The 22195-nt window shown below is 37.6% G+C and overlaps 1 protein-coding gene across 5 annotated transcripts in view; it reads left to right on the top strand.

Annotated features, from left to right (window-relative positions):
- The window catches only part of PARD3B (par-3 family cell polarity regulator beta), an 861922-nt gene that overhangs the window by 412869 nt on the left and 426858 nt on the right, over positions 1 to 22195 (top strand). For all 5 annotated transcript variants that reach the window (XM_036420516.2, XM_045575575.1, XM_045575573.1 and 2 more), the window contains exon 5: positions 15976 to 16064. In XM_036420516.2, the coding sequence (XP_036276409.1) occupies positions 15976 to 16064 (89 nt within the window). The remainder of the gene's footprint in view (positions 1 to 15975; positions 16065 to 22195) is intronic.

Below are 22195 nucleotides of genomic sequence, written 5' to 3'. Positions count from 1 at the left end.
CATGTATCGTATTTCAGACTTCTGGAATGAATAAGAACCAAGCTTTTTCTTTATGGTCATATTTGGAATTTGATCATTCTATAAAATGAATTAACTTATAGAAAATTAAGCAATATATTTGATTATATAGAACTATTAATTTTGCTTCCTATTGCTGTACTTTCTGAAGAGCTGTTGGATGTTGTGAGTTAATCTGCTGTGATTGCCTCATGGATAAAGAGGTCATTTGCTGTATTTTGTAAAGAGGCAGCCCCTGAGTGGGTGCCTCAGCGACAGTAGAAGTGTTGCCTGTAATAGGGAGAGAAGAGAGGGGTTTATATCACCACTCAGGTTAAAAACTCTTATCTTCCAAGAAGCATGCACTTCCTAAGCAAGCCTGGGAGTTCATTAAAAGTGTGAGGCTGCATCGCTGGTTAGACATGGCTGAAGGCTGGGGAGAGGGTGTTGTGGCAGAAACCTTAACAGAAATTCAATATAAAGAAAATCTCTTTAGTTCAGGCCAAGGGAAGCTTTGATTAGAAAGATTTCTTTATTTTCCACTTGAGACTGTTCGCTTGTGTCATATAGCATTGAGTAAGTGATCCATTATAGATTTGAAAAAATACCTGCTTCATTTTTTAAACTATTTCTTTCTGTTATGCTCATCACTTATTAAAAGGATAGTTCATGGAGCATTCAAATCTTTACAAGTATTAATAAATTGACACTTTGCTGAATGACTAGGAAGATACAGTTTCTCTTTGGTGTGTCATTTCTGTGTTCAGTTTTGGGGAAAAAGTACACTGGCTCACATGTCTCTGGGAAGGAGTGTGGGTTGTAGTCTGGTTCACAATCACACAACAGGGTGGGTGGGTTGGCTTGATCACCATTCATTCATTCATTCATTCATTCATTCAATAGCTTAGAGTATCCACTATAAAATAAGCTGATAAAACTCAAGCAGGGACCCTAAGGTGGTTGGACATGGCTTGGTTTTTGACAACTTTGTAATCTGGAAGCCATGTCGGCCTTCATGGGGATTTCAGATGACATTGATCAGACAGTGTTAACTGAGTGTGGGTACTGTGCATTTTGAAGCCGAGTGAAAGGGAAGGTGGGAGAGAAATGGTAATGATGTACATGTGATGGGCAAAAGATTGGCCCAGTAATGTGGGAAAGCCCTTTATAAAGCTGGTTTATAGCTCTTACAAAAGAGAAATCTAAATTTATAAACAATCTGTGAATATCATCCTTTACTAGTTTTCCTTGCTTAAAATTTCTTGTCTGCAAAATTGCAGAACTATGCTCATTTGATGGATCTGGATAGGATTCAAAGATTAATACAGATGTGGCATTGTCTAATAGAATTAGCTCTAAAATTGTGACTTAAGAAATATGATTTGAGTATATTTTTCCACATGCTTCCAATAATTGCCTAGGGCCAGAATTGGAGGCTGAAAATTTGTCCATCCCAGAAGAGCCAACAAGTGGACTAGTGGACAAGAACATCAGACCTTTAGCACTCACAGATTTAACTTTTGAAATGCCCTGTAATATATACTGCATGCAAGCCAAAGGTCCAGAGTGAACGGTAGTTTGTGATGTTGCCACAGCAGGATGCGAATCACACGGGGAGGTCTGTGTGCAGGAGTTGCAGCTTGTCAAGGAGGCTTCAGAAACTATGGCAGCATTTGTGACCTATTGTGAAGGGATCTTTGTACTGCACCTCTCACCTTCATGGGAGTTCTCAGGAAAGATTGAGGCAAGTGTGGTCAGTAGGATATCCTCCCCACATTTACTTAGGCTTTTTATCTGTAACAGCTACCACCTGCCTATTCAGATAGTTTTCTTGTAGCCATCACTATTTAAGGATCTGTCTATGAAAACATTCATTATCATTGCTGTATTACAAATCTCTTATGATTCTGTCAAGGACATGGTCTCGGATTAGCAGCTAGACATGAGGTTTTAACCGTGAGATCATAGTCAAGGTTGTGGAGTTTGAAAAGCCCTAAAATTTTATGCAGAATTTCTATGTGTATTTTTTTCTGGGAGAGGAAGCATTGCTAGCATTTGTTTTGTAGATGATACCATGATCCCCCCAAAAAAGTGGAAAGTGAAAAACACTGCTTTAGATGGAGAATGGTTAATTTCTATTCTCATCTATTTGCACATATATGTTGTTTCACATTAGAAGAATAGCAGTGTAGTTGGGATCTGACTGGCACTCAGATAAGTTGAATCAGGAAGCATACAAGGGAACATACAAGGAATAGAGTGTCTTCTCTGAAGCCTTATTGCTTCCTGCTCCCCAGAATGAGCTCAGTGTGTGTGTGTGTGTGTGTGTGTGTGTGTGTGTGTGTGTGTGTGTGTGTATCTTCAACGCTTAGCACATTGCCCAACACAAAAGGGCATCTCTATAAATGTTAAAGGTACGAACCCTGTTTTGCTTGTGGGATTCTAGCCCTGATCTGGCATATCATTTTCTATGCTTTGACTCGCAAGAACATCTCATGGATGAGTACTGAGGGCTTGACCGGGAACCTCACCCTTGGCTTCTTATGTTTGACTTTCCTTTTGGTTACAGTTTCTGAAACAGAAGGAATAAGGAGGTCTGTTGAGTGAATCCAAGTGTTAGGGCACTGGAAGTGAAAGTCACAGGGTGCTAGTGAGAGACCAGGCATGGAAGAAGAAAGATAAATAAATTAAAATCATAGGACTGGAGGACATGCTGGGGACGAACTTGGAGCATGACAGGTAAAGGCAATGAGAAGTATGCTACAGGCTCTTAAGGAGGAAGCAGGAATCTAATCTAGAAGGTAGGGGATTGGCAGCACAGAGTAAAGGATGTTCTACTTCGGAAGCTGCCCTGGAAGTGGCTCTCTGGCGAAGTCAGTTTTCATTGAAGTCAAAGTCGAAGAGGGAATACCTGAAGAAATTCCTAAGCAGATGAAATAGTTTTGAGGCCTTCTTGAAAATAGTGGGAGAGAAGGGTTTGGGAGCTGGAGGCTTATGGGAAGTGATGTCCCAAGGAAGGGTAAGGAGGTGCCCAAAGGGGGGAAATTGGGAGAAGACAATTGACCTGAGATTTTTTCACCTTGATGGTGTTTGGATCTAAAGAGACAGGCTAACTGGAAGAAGAGAAGAATGGTACAAGTTTCTAAATGGTGTGGCTGTGATGGCAGGGCCTTGCTCACAGCCTTGCCTCAGGTGGAAGGTCCCCACCACACTCAGCGATCTCCAGTCCAAAAGTTCAAGACCTGGAGGTGTCTGCATGGCAGGGCCCCTAGCCCAGCTGGCTTCCAGTGACTGTGGAACTTAGATGGCTTTCAATATTGGTTCAGATACAGTTTATAAATAATGACAGCCATTTTAAATTACATTATTATAAATAAAATATAAAAGCACATATGAAGAAACATAACCAGCCAGGTACAAATAGGTGCCATCTCTTTAACTCCAATTACTTCAATCCATAAATAAAGATTAGCTTTTGGGTCCACTTTAGATCCTCCTGCCTGAGATGCCTCTGGCAATGGTTCCAGCTAGCTTGATGTTTTGTATACAAAGACAGTGTCATATGCATCCTTTAAATCCCCCCATGGAGTCCAGCATAATAGTCTGCATGTTGTAAAGGATTCATAAATGTTGGGATATGCTTTCTTCTATTGAAAGTTACCTAAGAGCTTTTAAAGGGGAAGATTTATAAGGAAAGGATCTCTTTATAAACACTTCTGAAGTAAAATTTTATCATATCTACACCTGTGCTAGGTGACAGGTATACAAAAACAGAGAAGACCTATTCTCCACCTTAAAGATATCAAACCAAGCAAGGGAGATGGAATTCTAAGGGAATCATTGCCTACCCTGAGATGAATGCCATTGTAGAGCATTTGCATGGTACAAGGGTGATTCTGGGAAGCTACATTGAGTCTGCACAGAGTGCTCAAGGAGAAAGTGCCATGCTGTTAAAGGATGGATGGATGGATGGATGGATGGATGGATGGATGGATGGATGAGTGGATGGATGGATGGGTGGATGGACGGACGGACGGACAGACAGATGGATGAGTTCCAGACAAGCACAGGTGTTCTGGGTAGCTGGTGCTTCTAGATATATCTACTCTATACCAAGCATGAGTGCAGGTTTTTGGGATATATGAATGGAAATGGTGCTTATATTTTAGCTGTTGGTCACTTAACCAAAGAGATCTTATCGGGGCAGAGCTAATATCACTGTAAACATCTTTGAGTAACGGCATCGGTATTTGAAGAGAAATGCCTGGTAGTTTCCCAGAGTGATTAGAATATGTTCTGGTCTGGCTCTAGCTGCTTTTGCAGAATCTCTTTCAATTCTCTATTGTGTCTTTCTATAATATCTAAACAAACAACACCCTTTTTGCTGACTGCTCCCCAGGACTACAGCTGTTCTCAGCAGGTTAGACTTCTGCACCCCATTTCAGCTGTTGCCACGTGCTGTGAAAACCCGAGCTGCAGCCAGCTCTGGATCACCCACTTCTTTTCTTCACAGCATTTCCCTCTCCTGCTGTACCATTCTTCATATTTATCATGGATCGCATTGCTTCAAGGGCGTCTTAGGTTGTCTGGAAAAAAAATTCTTCCCCAAATTGTTTCTGAACAGTAAACTTTCCAACATAAGGGAATGAGATAGCTTTTGAAGCAGAGGCTCCCATAAAGGTGTCACAGAATGAAATGCAAGGAAGATAAAGTGAATGTCAAAGTGACTGCTGGAAGATACATGAAGGTCAGAGGAGAGAAACAAAAGCGCATGGCCAGGTCAGGATGGTTTGGGGCTGAAGAAGAGAGTAAAATGCTCTTCTGCCTAAGCAATGAGAAAGACTTTATAAATAGCCCTAGAACATATCTCAGTCAAGAATGAAGATGGGTGTACTCCTGATCATTATAAAGGATTTTTCAATGTAGAATTTTGGCTTCCTAATTTTGAGAAGTTTTGAAGCATACACATAAACTAAGCATACACAACATTCCTGTGTTGTTTGTTTTCTCCCTGAAACAGCTATGTATTTAGTCTATTGATTCAAAATTTTCTGCAGCCCATTTTCCAGTGAAGATTTTCAGGGAAGACCAGCAGAGATGTGTATCTGTGCTGGCATGAGAGAAATGCGTGCCAATGAAAGTATTCACTTAATAATGCTGGTTTTCATGTTTATGCTCTCCTGTCCAGACCTGGAATTTGCATAGCTTTACTTAAAAGCATATGGTACATCTACTAGTATCATAACCTGAAGGAGCTGTATTTCAGCCAGCAAAATAAGAATGGTTCTGCTAGAAATGGCCTGCAGTGTGGGATTATCCCCACTCCCTCAAGTCTTCATATACTTACCGGCATTAAGTGATGGTTTGTAGATACACAGGAGGTCCCCCTGCCATCAAACCACCCATTTTGACAGACCTGGGTACTAAATATTTGAGAAGATGATGTGTTTTGAATAGAGATTAAATGGAAGAGAAGCAGATGTTGACAATACCTTTGATCATGTGTTTGATGATGGATGCATGATCTGAAGCAAATGCTTATGGGACAGCATGTTTGTTGTCCAGTATCCTCACTTTCAGAAGAAAGTAACATTGTTCTGATGTACCTTAGTGTTGGGCTCAAGTGGTTTTGTAGTATGTAATAATAAAGAGAACGAAGGAAAACCCACTGTAACTTGGTGGGTAAATAATCCAAATAAAAATCAAAGTGGTCGTTGTTGAATTGTTTGTGTCAGTGTTGTATTTTTAAAAAAATACATTTGTGGAGCGCGCCCCCCCCCCCTTATTTTCAGCATTTTTAAATTGTGTGACTAGAGGGTAAGCACAATTGGCATTGGTATAGGATATAGGGGTTGTTGAACTTCTGAAGTTCCACAGTTCTAAGGATTTTAAAGCAGATTTTTATTGAACAAATTTGAGGGGTGAGCAGCACACCCATTGGTGTTGGTTTTCTATTGCAAAGAGCAACAGAGCAGGTGAAATGTTGATCATATTAGTAGTGGTTTTCTTTCATTTTAAATTTTAAAAAATGAAGTCTTTTCAATTACAGTTTATATTCAGTATCATTTTGTATCAGTCTCAGGAGTACAGCATAGTGGTTAGAGAATAATATGCTTTACTAAGTGTTCCCCCTGATATTTCCAGTACCCACCTGGCACTATACATAGTTAAACAGTCCTGGTGATGTGAAGTACAGCATAGGAAACACAATGGGTTTTATTTTGGATACCTAGTTGAGACTGGTCAGTGTGTGTAGTCCACTTACATCTCATGAACAAAACTGAATTTGCCCCTTGCTCCCCACCTTTTTTTAAACTCAGCACTGTGTTTTTACTGTCTGGTATCAGGTTTAGTGAAAGCCACTATATAAATTTCTACCAGAAACAAAAGAACAAAAAACACAGTCAAAATGTCCCAGCAGGTACAATGTGTAAAGGGTATGCATTTAAGAAAAATTTTTTTAATGTGCCTTCTCAACTCTAAGTCAGAATATGGGGAAATCTTAACAAGGAATTCTCCTAATTATAACAATAATAAGGAAAGGAGACCTCATCCAGGAAAATATGTGTTCCCTCAAATAAAGAAAGATAATGAGCCCTAACTGGTTTGGTTCAATGGATAGAGCGTCGGCCTGCAGACTTTAAGGTCCCAGATTCGATTCTGGTCAAGGGCATGTACCTTGGTTGCGGCTAAATCCTCTGTGGGAGGTGTGTAGGAGACAGCTGATAGATGTTTCTCTCCCATCGATGTTTCTAACTCTCTGTATCTCTCCTTTTCTCTCTGTAAAAAATCAATAAAATATATTTCTAAAAAATAAAAAAAATAAAAAATAATGAGGTATGGAGGGAAGGTTTTAGTTTTATTTACTCGTGCTGTAGATTTCTTCCTCAATATTTAGAATCACTATTTTGAGGAAATGTAGCATTATATATCTCTGTGAGAGCTTCTCAAAGAAAGCTTTTCAAGAGAACATTTGTTCAAATAAATGATCAGCCTTAAATTGATCTGTTGGGGAATGATGCTGTTTCTCTACCAAGGGCTTACCAGCCTGACTATTTGATATCCTTTCACTAAGTTCGGGGACATTTTATACCTGCAAAGGAGATAGAAATCTTCTTGTCCCCTTTTCATGGTGAAAGTGAGGGCAGAAATTAGGTGTATGGTCACCAGGCAAAGCAATGAGAGAAACGTTTAAGCTTCTGTCTCCTTTGTCTTAGACCAGAGCTTAATTTTACTACCATACCTTAGCCTTTCTCTGTTCCAGTTTATTTTTATTAAATCTAATTAACCATTCAGCATCTCTTGGACACAAAGCAGATGGACAGAAAGTGTGGCCAACTGTGGGTGGTTGAGAGTCAGTGGCATTCAATCTGTGCGGCTCAGCATCCACAGCTGCTTGAGTCTGGGAGACAGTCACCTGGAAGGTTGTTGACCTTAGTGCGTGTCACTAAGTCCAGAATTGTTTAAACTCTGCAGTTGTACCTCTTTTATTCAGGGAACATACATCGAGACTTAGCAGTGAGTGTGTGAACGTGTGCACACGCCCTGCAAGCCAAGGTTTTGAACTAGCTATTTAATGTTAATGGTTTTATCTGCTTCCAAATTAGCAATGGACTAGTTATTAGAGTATTTATAATCTAATTCGTTGTGTTCCCTCAAAATAACTTATTAGTTTATCAATGCTATTATTAGAGCTCAATATCTAGAGTAATTAAGTACTTGATAGTTTTTCATATAAAATATTTCTATTAATGTTTCATGGTGTGATATTGTTTTCTCACCCCATTTGCCTGAATCTTAGAAGACACCTTGGTTCTTTCTTTGACCCTTAGTTTCATGTGGGACAAGATATTAATCATTTTGTCCTTGAATATGTCCATGTATAAAGTTGGAACAGGACCACCAATAAATTATTTAGGATTGTTATGCATATACATCTGCTTCCATGTGAAGACATTAGTAGAGTTTTTGTTAACATTATTGAAAGTTAAAATGATCCATGAAATGAACAAGGTCAACATTCACTAAGTCAACAACTATTTACTTTGGTACCTAGATAGAGCACTGAATTGCGAATCAAGAATCCTGGATTCTAGTCTGTCACGTTCATTGTCCCCCTCTCCTTGCTGGGTCTGTTTCCTTAGCTACCAAGTGAGTTGATGAGGCAAGCTCCACAACACAGTCTTTCCTGGGCTTTATTAACTTTGTTCAATTTAGTGGATCTGCACTGGTCACTATAAGGCAGCATTTTCAAAGTGTTGTTCCTTGTCTAGCAGCAAAGGTAACTTGTTAGAAATGCACACTCCAGGTTTTATCCCACACTTACTTCATCAGAACATCAGAGGGGCCCCCACAATCTGTGTTTTTACAAGGCCCGGGTGATTTTGATCTGTGCTAAAATTTGAGGACTTCTGTTAAAAGTAAAAGAAATAAAATGCAGTTCTTATTCTTAAGAAACTTATAACAGCATTTTTTAAATCTCTAGTTGTCTTGCCAATTTCTAGATTTGTGAATATATATTCTAATATGCATTATATATAATCACATTATATTATGTTATATTAAATTATTTTATTATATAATATAATTTATAATATATATAATTACTTATTGTGATATACATAAAATAAATTATGGGCATGTTAAATTGCCAGGACTGAAACATTATGGGGTAGTATCTATGAAGCCAATGGAGAGATTTTCCCATGAAATGCATTGACTAAGGCATGAAAAATCTATATTAGATCATGCTTGAATAAAGGTGTTGACTACCAAAATGCATGTTCATTTCATATGTGTGCTTAGTAAATACATCTTGTTTTTACTTTAGCACAGATATTCTTGTTCTAAAAAGTAAAACAAATATTCTGAAATTATGCCTAGGATTTTAATTTTAAAATTGACATTATGTTTATGTATGAGCACCAGGCACAGACTTATGGCATTCACATCTTCTCTGTATAATTTTTCTATTACTTCCATTCTAAAATTTATGTGCAATTTCAAAATAAAACACTTTGCAGTTGAATTTTCAGAATGCAAATCTCGTTTTCAAATGCCCTGAACTTTTGACACATAATTTAATTGCAGTTAACATTTTGTGGGCACATAATTTCAAATATGGCTGAAATTCATTGGAGGATGAGGGAAATCAAGGCTGTATATTTTTCCCTATTAGAAGTCAAAGGGGCGTCTGTTTTAGTTCTGAGAGATACAAAACTGAGCTGTAAAGCTGTCCTATATAACAAAAGTCTAATATGCAAATCGACCAAACAGCAAAACAATCGGTGGTCACTATAATGCACACTGACCACTATGGGGCAGATGCTCAACACAGGAGCTGTCCGCAGCCTGCAGGCCCCAGGCCAGCCAAGGCAGGTGCCAGCAGGGGCCTCCTGATTGCCCTGCCAGTAGTCCCTCAGAGGGAGATCAGCAGTGGCAGTGACGAGGGGTGGGGCTGGTCGGAGAGCGGGTGGTGGCAGGAGTTGAGGCCACCCCCACACACAATGCTCCACCAGTTGCCTCCAAGGCAGGTGCCCCCAATCACCCTGCAGGTTGCCCCACAGATCAGCCCTGATTGCTGGCCAGGCCTAGGGGCCCTACTCATGCAAGAATTTCATGCACTGAACCTCTAGTTTATAATATTGTTTTATAGCTTTATTCAACTGGGAGAAAGCAATGAGAACTTGGGTAGTGTTTAAGTGGTAAGTGTAGTTAGAGATGTATAACTTAAGGATACTACATAATGAACACGATTTCCTGTATGGAATCAGTGACTTATACCAACTGTGAGATATGAAATGATAGTCTGGTGCCAATACCACGATAACCCTAGAGAGAGAGGCCCTGCCTGGTGCTCGCCGTTCCACGCTGCATGCGAGCACTGGCAGTTGTTAGCACTAGTGCTAACTAAATGTAAACACCTTTACTTTCCAGCTGCTGCTAATTGGTTTGGGAATATTTTTGTAAGTGTTGATTTTAAAGCTAAAAATAGTGCAGGGATGTTTGAATCCAACTCATTGGAGCTGTCAGAACTGCTCCCGTGATCCTGCAAGTGTTGCTAAAAATGTTCACTTTTTAAAAAAAAATTGTAGTAATTAAACTTGTCTCTTGTGAGAGCCATAGATGATATGTTCCCCATTTTGATAAAAGATGGAAAGGACAAGGTTCTTAAAGGTCTCTGCCCTGGCTGGCAAGACACGACCTTCTGCTGAACTTGATCAGAGAGCAAAGGCTTGCTATGTGGGTAAGATCAAACACATCTGGAAATAACTGTGTGCCCTTATGTGCTGTGCAGCTGATCACATCACTCCATTTTAAGTTAATGGTAACAATAAAAGTTGTAATAATTTTGTTAATAAAATTAAGTAAAGCGCTTCCCAAACCATTGTATTTTCTAGAAGTGAGTTTGATGACTTGAAATCACATATGTCTCAAGTCTACACTTGGAGAACAATCGTGGCCATTCATCACCAGTTGTTTATACATTTAGTTATTCAGAATAAGATATTTTCCCCTTTATTTCCAAATTTAAACGTCATGGTTTTACAGATTTTTTTTCTGTTATTTAAATAAGTTATGGGGGGAAAATCATTTGTTTGTCTTTAGCTATTTGTTGTTTTGTGACTATTTTACCATGTAGTTTAATTTATTGAGGAGAAATGCTAAGTGCTCTTAAATTATTGCTTGTCAAACATTTTGTAATGTTGGGAAAAGTGACTTTATGAACTCTGTACAGAAATAAACTGCCTTGGCCTATAGTTCTTGACGCACTGCATTGCCACAATATTGTTGACGTAAATTTGGTATCGGCTTTGTGTCCTTCTGGGATGCCCTATGCATTTGTCTGCCTGCCTCATCTCTGAAAAATATCAAAGATTTCTGTTACTGCAATAGCAAGAAATTATTTTGGCAAGTCCAAGCACTGCCTGTTAGTAGAGATGACAACCTATAGTAATTGCCCTTTTTGATGGCTATGGCAAAGCAAAGCGTTTGTGATTCTACTTAACTCTTGCCCTGGCCTGGTGGCTCAGATGCTTGAGCATCATCCCATCCATCAAAAGGTTCTGTGTTTGATCACATATGGGAGGCAATCAGTCAATGCTTCTCTCACATCAATGTTTCTCTCTCTTCCTTTCTCCGTCCTTCCCTCTCTCTCTAAAAAATCAATAAAAAACATATCCTCTAGTGAAGATTACATTTAAAAAATAAATAGTTCAGCTCTTGTCTTAGACATATAAGTCTCTGTGTGGGTTCTTTTTTTAAGTCCGTAGTCATTGACATGATTGCTCTCAAACTGTAGTTAGTTCAGAATTGCCCTTGAGCAGATTATTACATTGCAATTGGCCCAATATTGCTTTCAAATTCTAATTGACATTTCCATATAATTGGAGCATTAAGTATGTTGTTGACATAAATAGAATCTTTACTTACCATCTAACTAGAACCAGAAAAAAAAAAGTATTTTAACCTTGTGGAATGCTGATTTGAACTAGAAAGTATGTTATTTTCTTAATGTTGGCAAGGGATCAACAGGAAAGTTCTATGTAGGGAGCAAAAGGCAAAACTAGGTAGTTAAGACTTTAGAGCAAATCCCCCAACATTTTTCTTTGCCATTGTAGAGATATACACCTATGCAGACAAAGCCAAAAGTAATATTTATCTCATCTAACTGCCACTATGATCTATTCATGGTATTGTTAAGATGGTAAAACTTTCTAAATCCATCTATAGATTCAGTGCTGTCCTTATAAAAAAAAAAAAAAACAAACCAGCTGGCTTTTTTTACAAAAATTGATGCCCTGATTCTAAAATACATTTGGAAATGCAAGGGACCCAGAATAGCCAAAACAAACTTGAAAAAGAACAAATTAGGAGAACTTAAACTTCCTGGTTTTAAAACTTTGTTCACAACTACAATGACCAAGACTGTATAGTACTGTATAAGGCCCCATAGAGATCAACAAACAAGAATTTAGAGTCCAGAAATAAACCCTTACATTTTTGGTCCATTGAATTTTGATAAAGGTGTCAATATAATTCATTTGGGGGGGAAAATAGTATTTTCAACAAATGGGGCAGGCACCACTAGATATTCATATGCCAATTATAAAGTTGGATCCCTACTGCATACCATGTAAAGAAGTTAACTCAAATGATAATTAATCTAAAAACCATATTAAGCTAAAACCATAAAATCCTTAGAAGGAAATATAGGAGTAAATCTTTGTGATTTTATATTAGGCATTATTTCTTAGATACAACTCTAAAACACAAGGAACAAAAGAAAAAATAGATAAGTTGAATTTCATTAAAACTCAAAACTTATACTTCAAGAAAGTGAAAAGACAGCCCACAAAATGGAAAAAATATCTTCAATTTATATATAGGATAAGGAATTTGTATAAGAATATTAAAGAACACTTACAACTCAATAATAAAAATGTAATTAGACATTTCTCTAAAAAAGATATATAAAATGTTCAAGAATCACATGAAAGGATATTCAGCATCATTAGTCATTAGAAAAATGCAAATCAAAAAATCACTTCACACTAAAAAGGATGGCTAAATTAAATTTAAAAAAAATAAAGGAAAATAAGTGTTAGCAAGGACACAGGAAGTTGGAATCTTCATTCATTGCTTATGGGAATATAAAATTATACAGGTACTTTAGAAATAATATAGCAGTTTCTCAAAATGTTAAATACACAGTTATCATATGACTCAACAGTTTCACTCCTAGGTATATTCCCAAGAGAACTGAAAGTTATGTCTACACAAGAAATCCTTTTTCTTAGCATTATTTCATAACTGACTATTATTTCAGATGTTCACAGCAACATTGTTCATACTCAGCAAAAGTGCAAACAAATGCCCATCAGGATGAATGGGTAAACAAAATGTGGTATCCTGTTTCCCCGAAAATAAGACAGTGTCTTATATTAATTTTTGCTCCCAAAGATGCGCTAGGTCTTATTTTCAGGGGATGTCTTATTTTTTCATGAAGAAGAATACGGTACACATTTATTGTTAAATGAAAATAAAGGAAATTTATTACCTGTATATGGTACGGTAGTACGGTAGTTGTCAACACAAACCAGACAAACTGTGAATCCTACAGTATCAAGAATTTACTCATTTATTCAATGACAATCATGTCATCACCGTCTGAAACATCATCATAACAATCCCATTTCTGAATTTCCTGGTGAATTTCTTGTGACTCCATTTCTTTCAGAATCAGTGGACCAAATCTCTCATGTTTAGCAATAGCATTCTGAGACAGAGCCTTGGGGAGGGGGGGTATTTTCGGGGGGATGCCTTATATTTCACTCAGAAGGAAACCTGTAAGTAGGTCTTATTTTCGGAAGATGTCTTATTTTTGGGGAAACACGGTATGTCTATGCAATGAGATACCATTTTGCCATAAAATTGAAGGAAATACTGATACATGCTTCAACATGGAAGAGTCTTGAGAACATTACAAGGACATTGAAGCCACTAACCTCATAATTCTGTTTATGTGAAATGTTCATAATAGGCAAATCCTTAGAGACAAAAATATTGATTTCCAGGTGCTGTGGGGGTGAGGAGCTGTGAGAGAGCAGGGAGCAAGGAGAAGAGAATGAGGGTTAAGAGGTATGGGGTTTCTTTTAGGGGCTTTGAAATTGTTACAAAATTAGTGCTACTGGTTGCAAAACTCTGTGAAAAAGCTAAAGTGACCATATTATACATTTTAAAAGGAAGAATTTAGTCCAGCCAGCATGGCTCAGTATTAAGCATTGACCTATGAACCAGAAGGTCCTAGTTTAATTTACTGGACAGGGCACATACCCTGGTTTTGGACTTGATCCCCAGTGGGGGCTTGCAGAAGGCCGTTGATCAATGATTATCATCATTGATCTTTCTATCTCTCTCTCCCTCTCCCTCTCTCTTCCTCTTTGAAATGAATGAAAATATATATATATTTAAAAGAAAGATGTTAATGTGATGGAATTCTCATGTAAAGGGGGCTTGGCTCTCACAGTCGGGCTGCCTAGGCTGGCCCTGCAACCCAGCTTTGTCCAGAATGTCATCCAGAATGTCGTTCTAATTAGCATATTAGCTCTTTATTATATAGGATAAAGCTTTTATAAGAAAAAATAGTATGCCTTAAAGCCCAGTCAAGCTTTTGGAGGATTGCTCCTGAAGCCCTGCTGACACTTTGCCTGTTACCTCTGGGGGGTCCCAGCCCAAAACTGCCCAGAAAAGCAGGTTCTAAGTCTTTGTCAGAACAGGAGAGATAATGCTTATCTTTTTAATTCATTAAATTATGGGATTTAATTCTTTTAGGGGCTTTGAAATTGTTATAAAATTAGTGCTACTGGTTGCAAAACTCTGTGAAAAAGCTAAAGCATTTCAAAACGAACACACTAGCCCTTGGCTCATTTATCCATTAACATTTCTTCAACAAAGACCGTCACCTGTTATGTGCATAATATGTAGAATGTTTGGTGCATAATATCTACGTGCATAGATGAAGGCTCGCCCCTCATGAAGCTCCCTCTCCTGAGAAAAAGGCAGACAAGGAAGTGAATGACTTTGACATAGATGCTATCTCCAGATGTTCTGACGTGTGATAGTCAGAAATGCAAATATCTTGTTAAATTGCCTTCTGAAGTATTTTTGTAACCTCCCCAATCCTCTCTCTTTTCTATGTAAGCATATATCTAGTCCTTCATATTCATATGCAGGTTTGAAAGCTTTCAAAAGACATTTATCTTTGAGATTTGAAACAACTAAAAAATGTTCTTTCTTTAGTCTTATGGATTTTTCTTCCTTTATCTCTGTGAGGAGGACAAAACAAATATTTTTTAAAAAATCTATTTAGACCAAGTCCTTCACAAAACTACCAGTCCCTAAATGAAATGTTGCTACTCAGTCTAAAAGTGAAATACATTTGTGATTTGTTTTGCTTGCTTGTTTGTTTGTTTGTTTTTACTTAATGCACTATGACAAAATGCCTCAGCTTAGCTGTGTCTTGTTTTCTTCAAGATATTAACTAATTGTCCTTTTTTGTTTTTGAAATGGTGCATTCCGATCCAGTGCTCTGTTTACAGGAGCGTTGCTGGTAGAGTGTTATCTCCATGTGGTTTGTTGTGTCATTGAAGTCTGAGTCCATGACTAAAGCTATTTATTCGTGACCCTGCTTCTGAGGAGTGGTGCATCTGCAGAATTACTCTATTAAAGTTCTGTTCCAAAGCCTAATGGAGGACTAATGCCTTACATAAGTGGGAATCTATATCAGGCCTGTTTTCCAGAATCTATCCTCTCCTCTATGGGACATCTACTCACCTTTGCCACTGTCCTGGGGGAAAGGGCCTCTCTGAGACCCTTACCTCTCAGTAGCAAAGAGTGTTTACCATTTTAGAAGTTAAATGGTTCATTTTGGTTTCTGTGATGATCATCATTAGAATCAAAGTTTCATAGCAAAGGAAGAACTCCAGATTTCTTTTTCTGCAATATTCCTATTATACTTTTGACAGAAGTGACCTTGCCAGGCAACATTTCCCCCCATGGTTTTTGCTTTCTTTATGTTTTAGTGTCACTGGGGAGGGAGGTGCAAGCAAGTACAGTACATTAAAGCTAATACATCACCACCTGTCAATGACTCCTTCCCCTTGGTACCCCTTTACCTTGCTGATTGAAAACATTCAGTCCCTAAAGCTTATAGTTGAGTAGGAGGAAGCTAAATGATGTATTCCTAAGCTCTTAACATATTGCCTTGTGTAAATGGCCCATTTGAGTATTTCAGAAATCAAATGGGAGAGAAAAGAACATTGAATGCCCTGAAAAGATTAACACCTGTTTCCAGTCTTCAGAAAAACTGGAGCATGCTGTATATAACCACTTACTCTCTCATGTTGAGACATTTTATTCAAATTTTCAATTCTATATGCAAAACATCCACATGTTTATGTGTTTGCTTCTCTACAGGATTCCACACAAAACTTAGAAGATGGGGAAGTTGTGAGTGGTGTGCAGACAGACCTACTGACATCGCCAAAAATTAAGGATGCACTGAGGTATTCTCTTCATGTGAATGAAATATTTTCTTTCATTTCTATGTTTGTTTTTTATTGGTTTATAGAGGTTTTAATTTTTAGGAAAGATAAAGATGATTAGAATAGTGGAATGAAACCTATCACAATTCAAAAATTACTTACTCTGTTCTTTCACTTTCTCTATATGGTATGAGAACTTCCAGACAAACATATACAAATGATCCTCCCTTCTTCCAACTCTTCTGCAAGCTGGATATCATAATTGCATTTGCTTTCTCTTGGAACAGCAGTTTAAAGTACACCTATCAAAGTTCAGTTTGGTTGAGTGTTTTACTTTGATGTTAACTCTTTGAATATTGCTTTGCCTTGTGTTTTAACTATTTTTGCAATATTTTATTTGATGTATATAAAATGAATCCAGCCAATCAACCAAGATTTTTCATAATTTTAATGTAACATTATATGAAGTCAGTTGCTCTTATGTTTACTAATACTTCTTTTCTCGGCACTGATTTCCAGTTCTGCCCTAGCTACTACATGGGTTCAATTCCCAGCCATACTGCTTACTAATTCTAATTGCTTAGGCAAGTCACTCATCTCTCATTGCCTTCATTTCTGGGCTATAAAGTAAATAATATTAAATCCATCGGGGGATTGGTATGAAGACTAAATTAATTAATATATGTAAAGCACTTTAAACAGTGCCTGGGTCAGAGTAAGCCCTGTGAGTATTTGCTACTGTTGCTACCACTATAATGTAATTATCATTGTCTATATTACTATTATCATTACTGCCATCATGATTAGTATCATGTTTTAAGTTGCTTTAAATTTTGCATAAGGAAAGGTATTCAATATTTAATAGATGCTTGACTTTAGCATTAGAAGGTGATGCTTCTGAAGTTGATGGTCACTTCATTTAGCCAACAGATTCCTTTAATCCAGTCCAGTTATTAATCAGTGCCAAGCATTTTACATGGCATTGGCTTTTAAAATATGTGTGATCATCCTTTATTATTCTGCTTTATTGTGTGGATTTTCCTCAAGCTTATAATTGATAGCCATGTTACATCGTTACTGTTCATATAGGTTGTTTCTTTGACTAATGAGCTGCACAATAATGAAAATTTGGTACCGAAAATCTCCAGGGCCATGTCTTTTTAGAAGCTTGATAAGATTGTTTTTGGAGGCAGGCATAATGAGTGTAATACTCTTAATTCTGTTTAACTTTAATTTTACTTTTTGTAATGTTTGCTTTTTGAAGTTTGCTAACATCTTGGCTAAACGTTATGTGGATAGCTTTCATAGAGCAAACAATTGTGTGGTTTACAATTGCAGGAACAAATTAGCTAAGCTTTTTCTAGGTATGAGGAACTGAGGCAAATGGAGTTAAGGAATTTAAAAAAGAATATTATTTACCTAAAATTTATCAATACAAGCTTTCACGTGAGTTATATCTTTACCTCTAGGAGGCTGAGGAATTACAAAGTTTAGAACAATTAACCTCTAGAGACTCAATCTGCATCCATCAACCCTTTCCCCAAAGCTTTTGACTTCAGTGTTACCTGTTTTGTGCACCTTCTCAGGTGCGAAGGATCTTAACAAATGGAGTGTATAGCTAGCAGGGAAAACTTGGAGGTAGCAGTTCTAGGAAAAGACACTGGTTCTAGCTGGTATGGGATGATGAAGCAGCAGCTGAAGAGAAATTATGAAGCCATTTAAAGCTGAGTTATCTGGTCAGCATTCTCCAATATAGGCCTTGGGACAAAACAGCATATTTGTTAACTGGATGACTGAATGGATAAAATGCATTGCCCCATAAATCATAAGTATAATTATTAACTGCTTTCCCATTATTAACACAAACATCTTTATTTAGAGAAAAAATGACAGTGAGAGGGTGTTCTACAAATAGTCTTACAGTATCTATCTCTGATGAAGCATTATTCAATTATTTTGATCTTAAGAAGACAATGAAGCAAGAGGTGCCTAGTGGATGATTTTTCTTATATAGAAAACTCCACTTTAGCTTCTCTTTAAAGAGCAAGTAGTGGGTGCCAGAGACCTTCACCTCATTCCTAATTTCTATCTTATTCCTGACCTGACCTTACTTCTTGGCACTCCTCTCCCCCCACTTGCCTCCTCCAGTCTTGCGTCTTTTCTAGCTTAAAACTGCCCTCACCTTTTATCCCCTCTTCTCCTTTGCCTCTAATATTCATTCATTTGGCAAATTACTGGCAGAGCCCATCTGAGAATATCGTGAGCCTTTCCCCATGTTCTTGTGCTATTATCCTGTAATCAATGCTCAAGCATTATTACCTGTCAGATAGATTCTTGCAAAATTTACTAATCCCTGTCTCCAGTACCAATCTCTACCATGTCTTTCCATTTTCTAATTGATCACACATATCACTGCCACTTATATAAAACTAACCACAGCATTTATCACTATGCTCCTTTAGCTATTGGATTTTCTACAACATTGTGAATTTTTCAATGTAGAATTTGACATATTCTGAGATTTGATCTCAAACTAATGGTTCAACCTTATCTCCTACCCACCACAATCAGTCAATCAATCTTTCTCTTCCCCTTCTCTCCTCTTTCCCTCACTCTATCTTCCCTTCCTTCCTTCCCTCTGACCCCCAATTTGTGTGTCCATGCCATTCTGGTTCACAATTTCAGTGCAGAATGCTTTTATTGTGTGCATGCCCCCCATTGCTAACTCTTTGGATTAACAATGTATTTGCCCTTCTCAGTTCCATCTCAAATGCAACCTCCTCCCAGAAGATTTTCCTGTTTCCAGTTTCCCTTTTTGATCCAGTTATCCTCTTCCTCTGAGTCTCATGAGAAAGTTCCCCCGATTTGAAAAATGTCATAGTGGTTTAAAACCACTGATCTGGAATGCAGTAAATTCCAGTTTGAGTCCTGACTACCTTGCATGACTGGTATGATGTTGGACAAATGATTTAGCCTCTCTAAGAATCAGTTTACTTAGCTATATTATGGGAGTGATGTAAGCATTTACACATTTGATATGAGTACATGTTACAATACCAAGCATGCCTCTAGCACAGGCATCCCAAGTTAGAGCTTCCTTGCTTTCACTGAGAACACACTGTTACTGCTGCTTCCGTTTTATTGCTTTGTATTCTTTTTATTGCCTTTCTTAACCTGCCTCTTAGATTATGAACTCCTCAGGCTTTTGTTTTTTTTCTGATAGAATTTCCCCATTGGAACTACTCACTAGTTGTTGAATTCAAGTAAATTAAGTGAATTCCACTACCATCAACAGCAAATTCCTTGTTAGATGTTTACTCAGTATATTTGCATTAACAGAACATTTACATCAGGTGGGCTTCAGTCCCGTATGCAAGCTATTCTGGGATGTCTATCTCCGAAGTCCTTGTACATGATAGACTTGGGCATCAGTCCCTAAAGACCACCAACTGCTGCCTTCTATCCACCTATCACAGTCTCTGTCTTCTCCCTCACCGTCAGCAATCTGATCATGAAGAAAGGTTCCTCAGCCCTAAAGTATTTGAAGATTTATTTAACAAGACCTACAAAGGAAATAAGTTGAGAAAAGTTGTAAAGCTTGTAATAGATTATTCCTTTTTAATCCACAAGCTTACTTGTTCCCTCAGAACGTTCAAATAATCATACTAATAGCTGATAGTTATTGGTCCCCTTGTATATGCCAGATACTGATATATGATGTATATGTTAGCTTCTCTATCTTTTTCCTTTAAAACCAACAACTCTACTAGAGATTTATCTTAATTTCCCATTGTACAAATAAGGAAACATGCTTTTGGTTTTAATTTAAATGATTTACTACTCAGACACCTGACTTAACATCACCACTAGGATATACTTGCTATCTAATTTCACAAGTGAATCATGATTTCCTTCTGAACCAAGATGTCTCCCCATCTCTCCCCCCATTCCAGTCTCCTCCCTAACTGAGTTAAATCATTGTAATGTTAAAAATGCTGTCTATTTGCCTGGAGTGAAGAAATTAGACCTACAGCTCCTGTTGTATCTTCTCCCTCAAGCTGTACTCCTCTCTTCGTGGTGGAACCAAAGGCAACACTTTCCATCTAGTTCTTGCAAAGCAGCTCATTTATAACCACCGATTCTGCATCTCCACCCGTCATTTTGTCCTAAAGTCTTACAAAGGTAGCAGCTGGTTCCAGTGATTATTGAATCAGTTTTGTCAACTGGATCTTAGAATGTTTATCTTGTTAATACTATTGGACTTAATGTGTTGTAACTTTCTGCTTCTGTTTAAGTATGTCATAGAAAGCTGTGTCAACTTAGCTATTTTTGACTGTAGTGAAATCTTTTGACTTTTGTTTAACTGGAGTATTTTCCTTTACCCCACAGTTCGTTTTTTGTCTGTTTTCACAAGTGGCATCTAATCCTGTTTTCCTTTTACTGATAGGATATTCCTTTCACCTTATTTTCTACATTTTCCACTCTTAAACCCCTCTTCCCATCTATACATATAAAAGCCTAAGCAACCAAATGGCTGAACTGCCGGTCAATTGATCACTATGACACACACCAACTACCAGGGGGTACGCGCTCAATGCAGGAGCTGCCCCCTGGTGGTCAGCATGCTCCCACTGCAGCAGTGCCCCTCAGCTGACTGAACAGGTGCCAGATGCAGGGCTCACAGATGGCCACCACAGCCCCGAGACCACAGCGGAATGGCAGTGAGCTTACTGAGAGGCAGTGGCATGCACAGTGGGGCCTGGGTGAGCAGGAGCAGCAGCATTTTTGGACTGCCGATTTGGGCCCGATCCCTGCAGGCTATGCCAAAGGACCCCACCAGTGCATTCGTGCACTGAGCCTCTAGTACATAAATAAATATAAGCATATCCTGCTCACTGGTCCCTGAACTCTGATCCATAATTTACCTAAACAGATAGCGTTGATAGCATATTTTCACTCTATGAGGTACTGTGTCCAGCCCTACTTGCTATGTTTATCTTCCACAAATGATGTATAGAGAGATTTCTATGGAACCCTATCAAATTTATATAATACTGAGGTTTGGATTTTTTAAAAATAAATAAAAATGTATGTACTAGTCTCTGAGGCTCCCTTTTTTAAAATGCGTTTCTTTCTATCTTGAAATGAATAACAGATAACAATTTATAAAGATCATGGTGGGCCATGGTATGCATAAAGCTTACAATGCTTGTCTATATTAGCTAGATCAAATTCTCTGTAAGTGCCTGCATATTACAGTCAATGGAATTGAAAGTCTTGTTTTTTTCTAATATAAAAACATTTTCATAGTAGTAAGTTAACAGTTGTCAAATATCCTTCTAGCCAAAAAGTATGCTGTCCTGTATAAAGATAACATAAAAGTTCATTCTGAAATGTTGAAAAATGAAATCTTATAAAGTAGAAGTGAACCTTAAAAAATGCATTCCCCCCAAAAGTTTTAGTATTTGAAATAAGATTGATTACTTTAACAGTATAAGATTTACTTTATTAAGTGAGTATAAAAATACAGGACTGATAATCATTAAAGAACAGACATCAATATGAAACATAGAACTTAAGTTTACACAGGGGTTTTGAGGGAGGTAGAGAAATATTTGCGAAAGAGAAAAAATGAGAATCCATAAAGGCATTCTAAAACTTCTTAAGCTGAAATCTTGACGTCTATACTAGACTAAACACTTGCATTCCAAAAACCTTTATATAATACATATGAGTGCCATCTATCAGCATGTGGGTACTTAATACATTTATTAGGAAAGATAAGTGTTATGCTCTAAGTGCAAAAGTATAAAAGTACATCGTAAAGGTTGAGATAATAAAGTTTCAATGGTTAAATGAGACTTTAGTCTCTGTTTTTTAAAGTCTTTAAACCAATACCGTAACCTTAGAATGTGAATGTTTTGGTCTAGTCTTCCTCAAATACCTCCAAATGCACTATATATCAGTTATTATATAAAGATGATTGCCTTGTGGTCCATTAAAAGCTATATAACATTCTCTGCCCACCAAACAACTTCTATTCATGACTTACAATGCATCTCTTTGCCTCATATTTTATATACATATATTCATATAATGTCCATATTCTCACACAGAGGGTACAGAGCAGAATCTATTTTATCCCATGATAT

Source organism: Pipistrellus kuhlii, unplaced genomic scaffold (assembly GCF_014108245.1).
Source record: "Pipistrellus kuhlii isolate mPipKuh1 unplaced genomic scaffold, mPipKuh1.p scaffold_m20_p_7, whole genome shotgun sequence".
NCBI classification, from domain to species: domain Eukaryota; kingdom Metazoa; phylum Chordata; class Mammalia; order Chiroptera; family Vespertilionidae; genus Pipistrellus; species Pipistrellus kuhlii.
The sequence above is the reverse complement of the archived record's forward strand: the minus strand, read 5'-3'. Positions and strand labels throughout refer to the sequence as shown.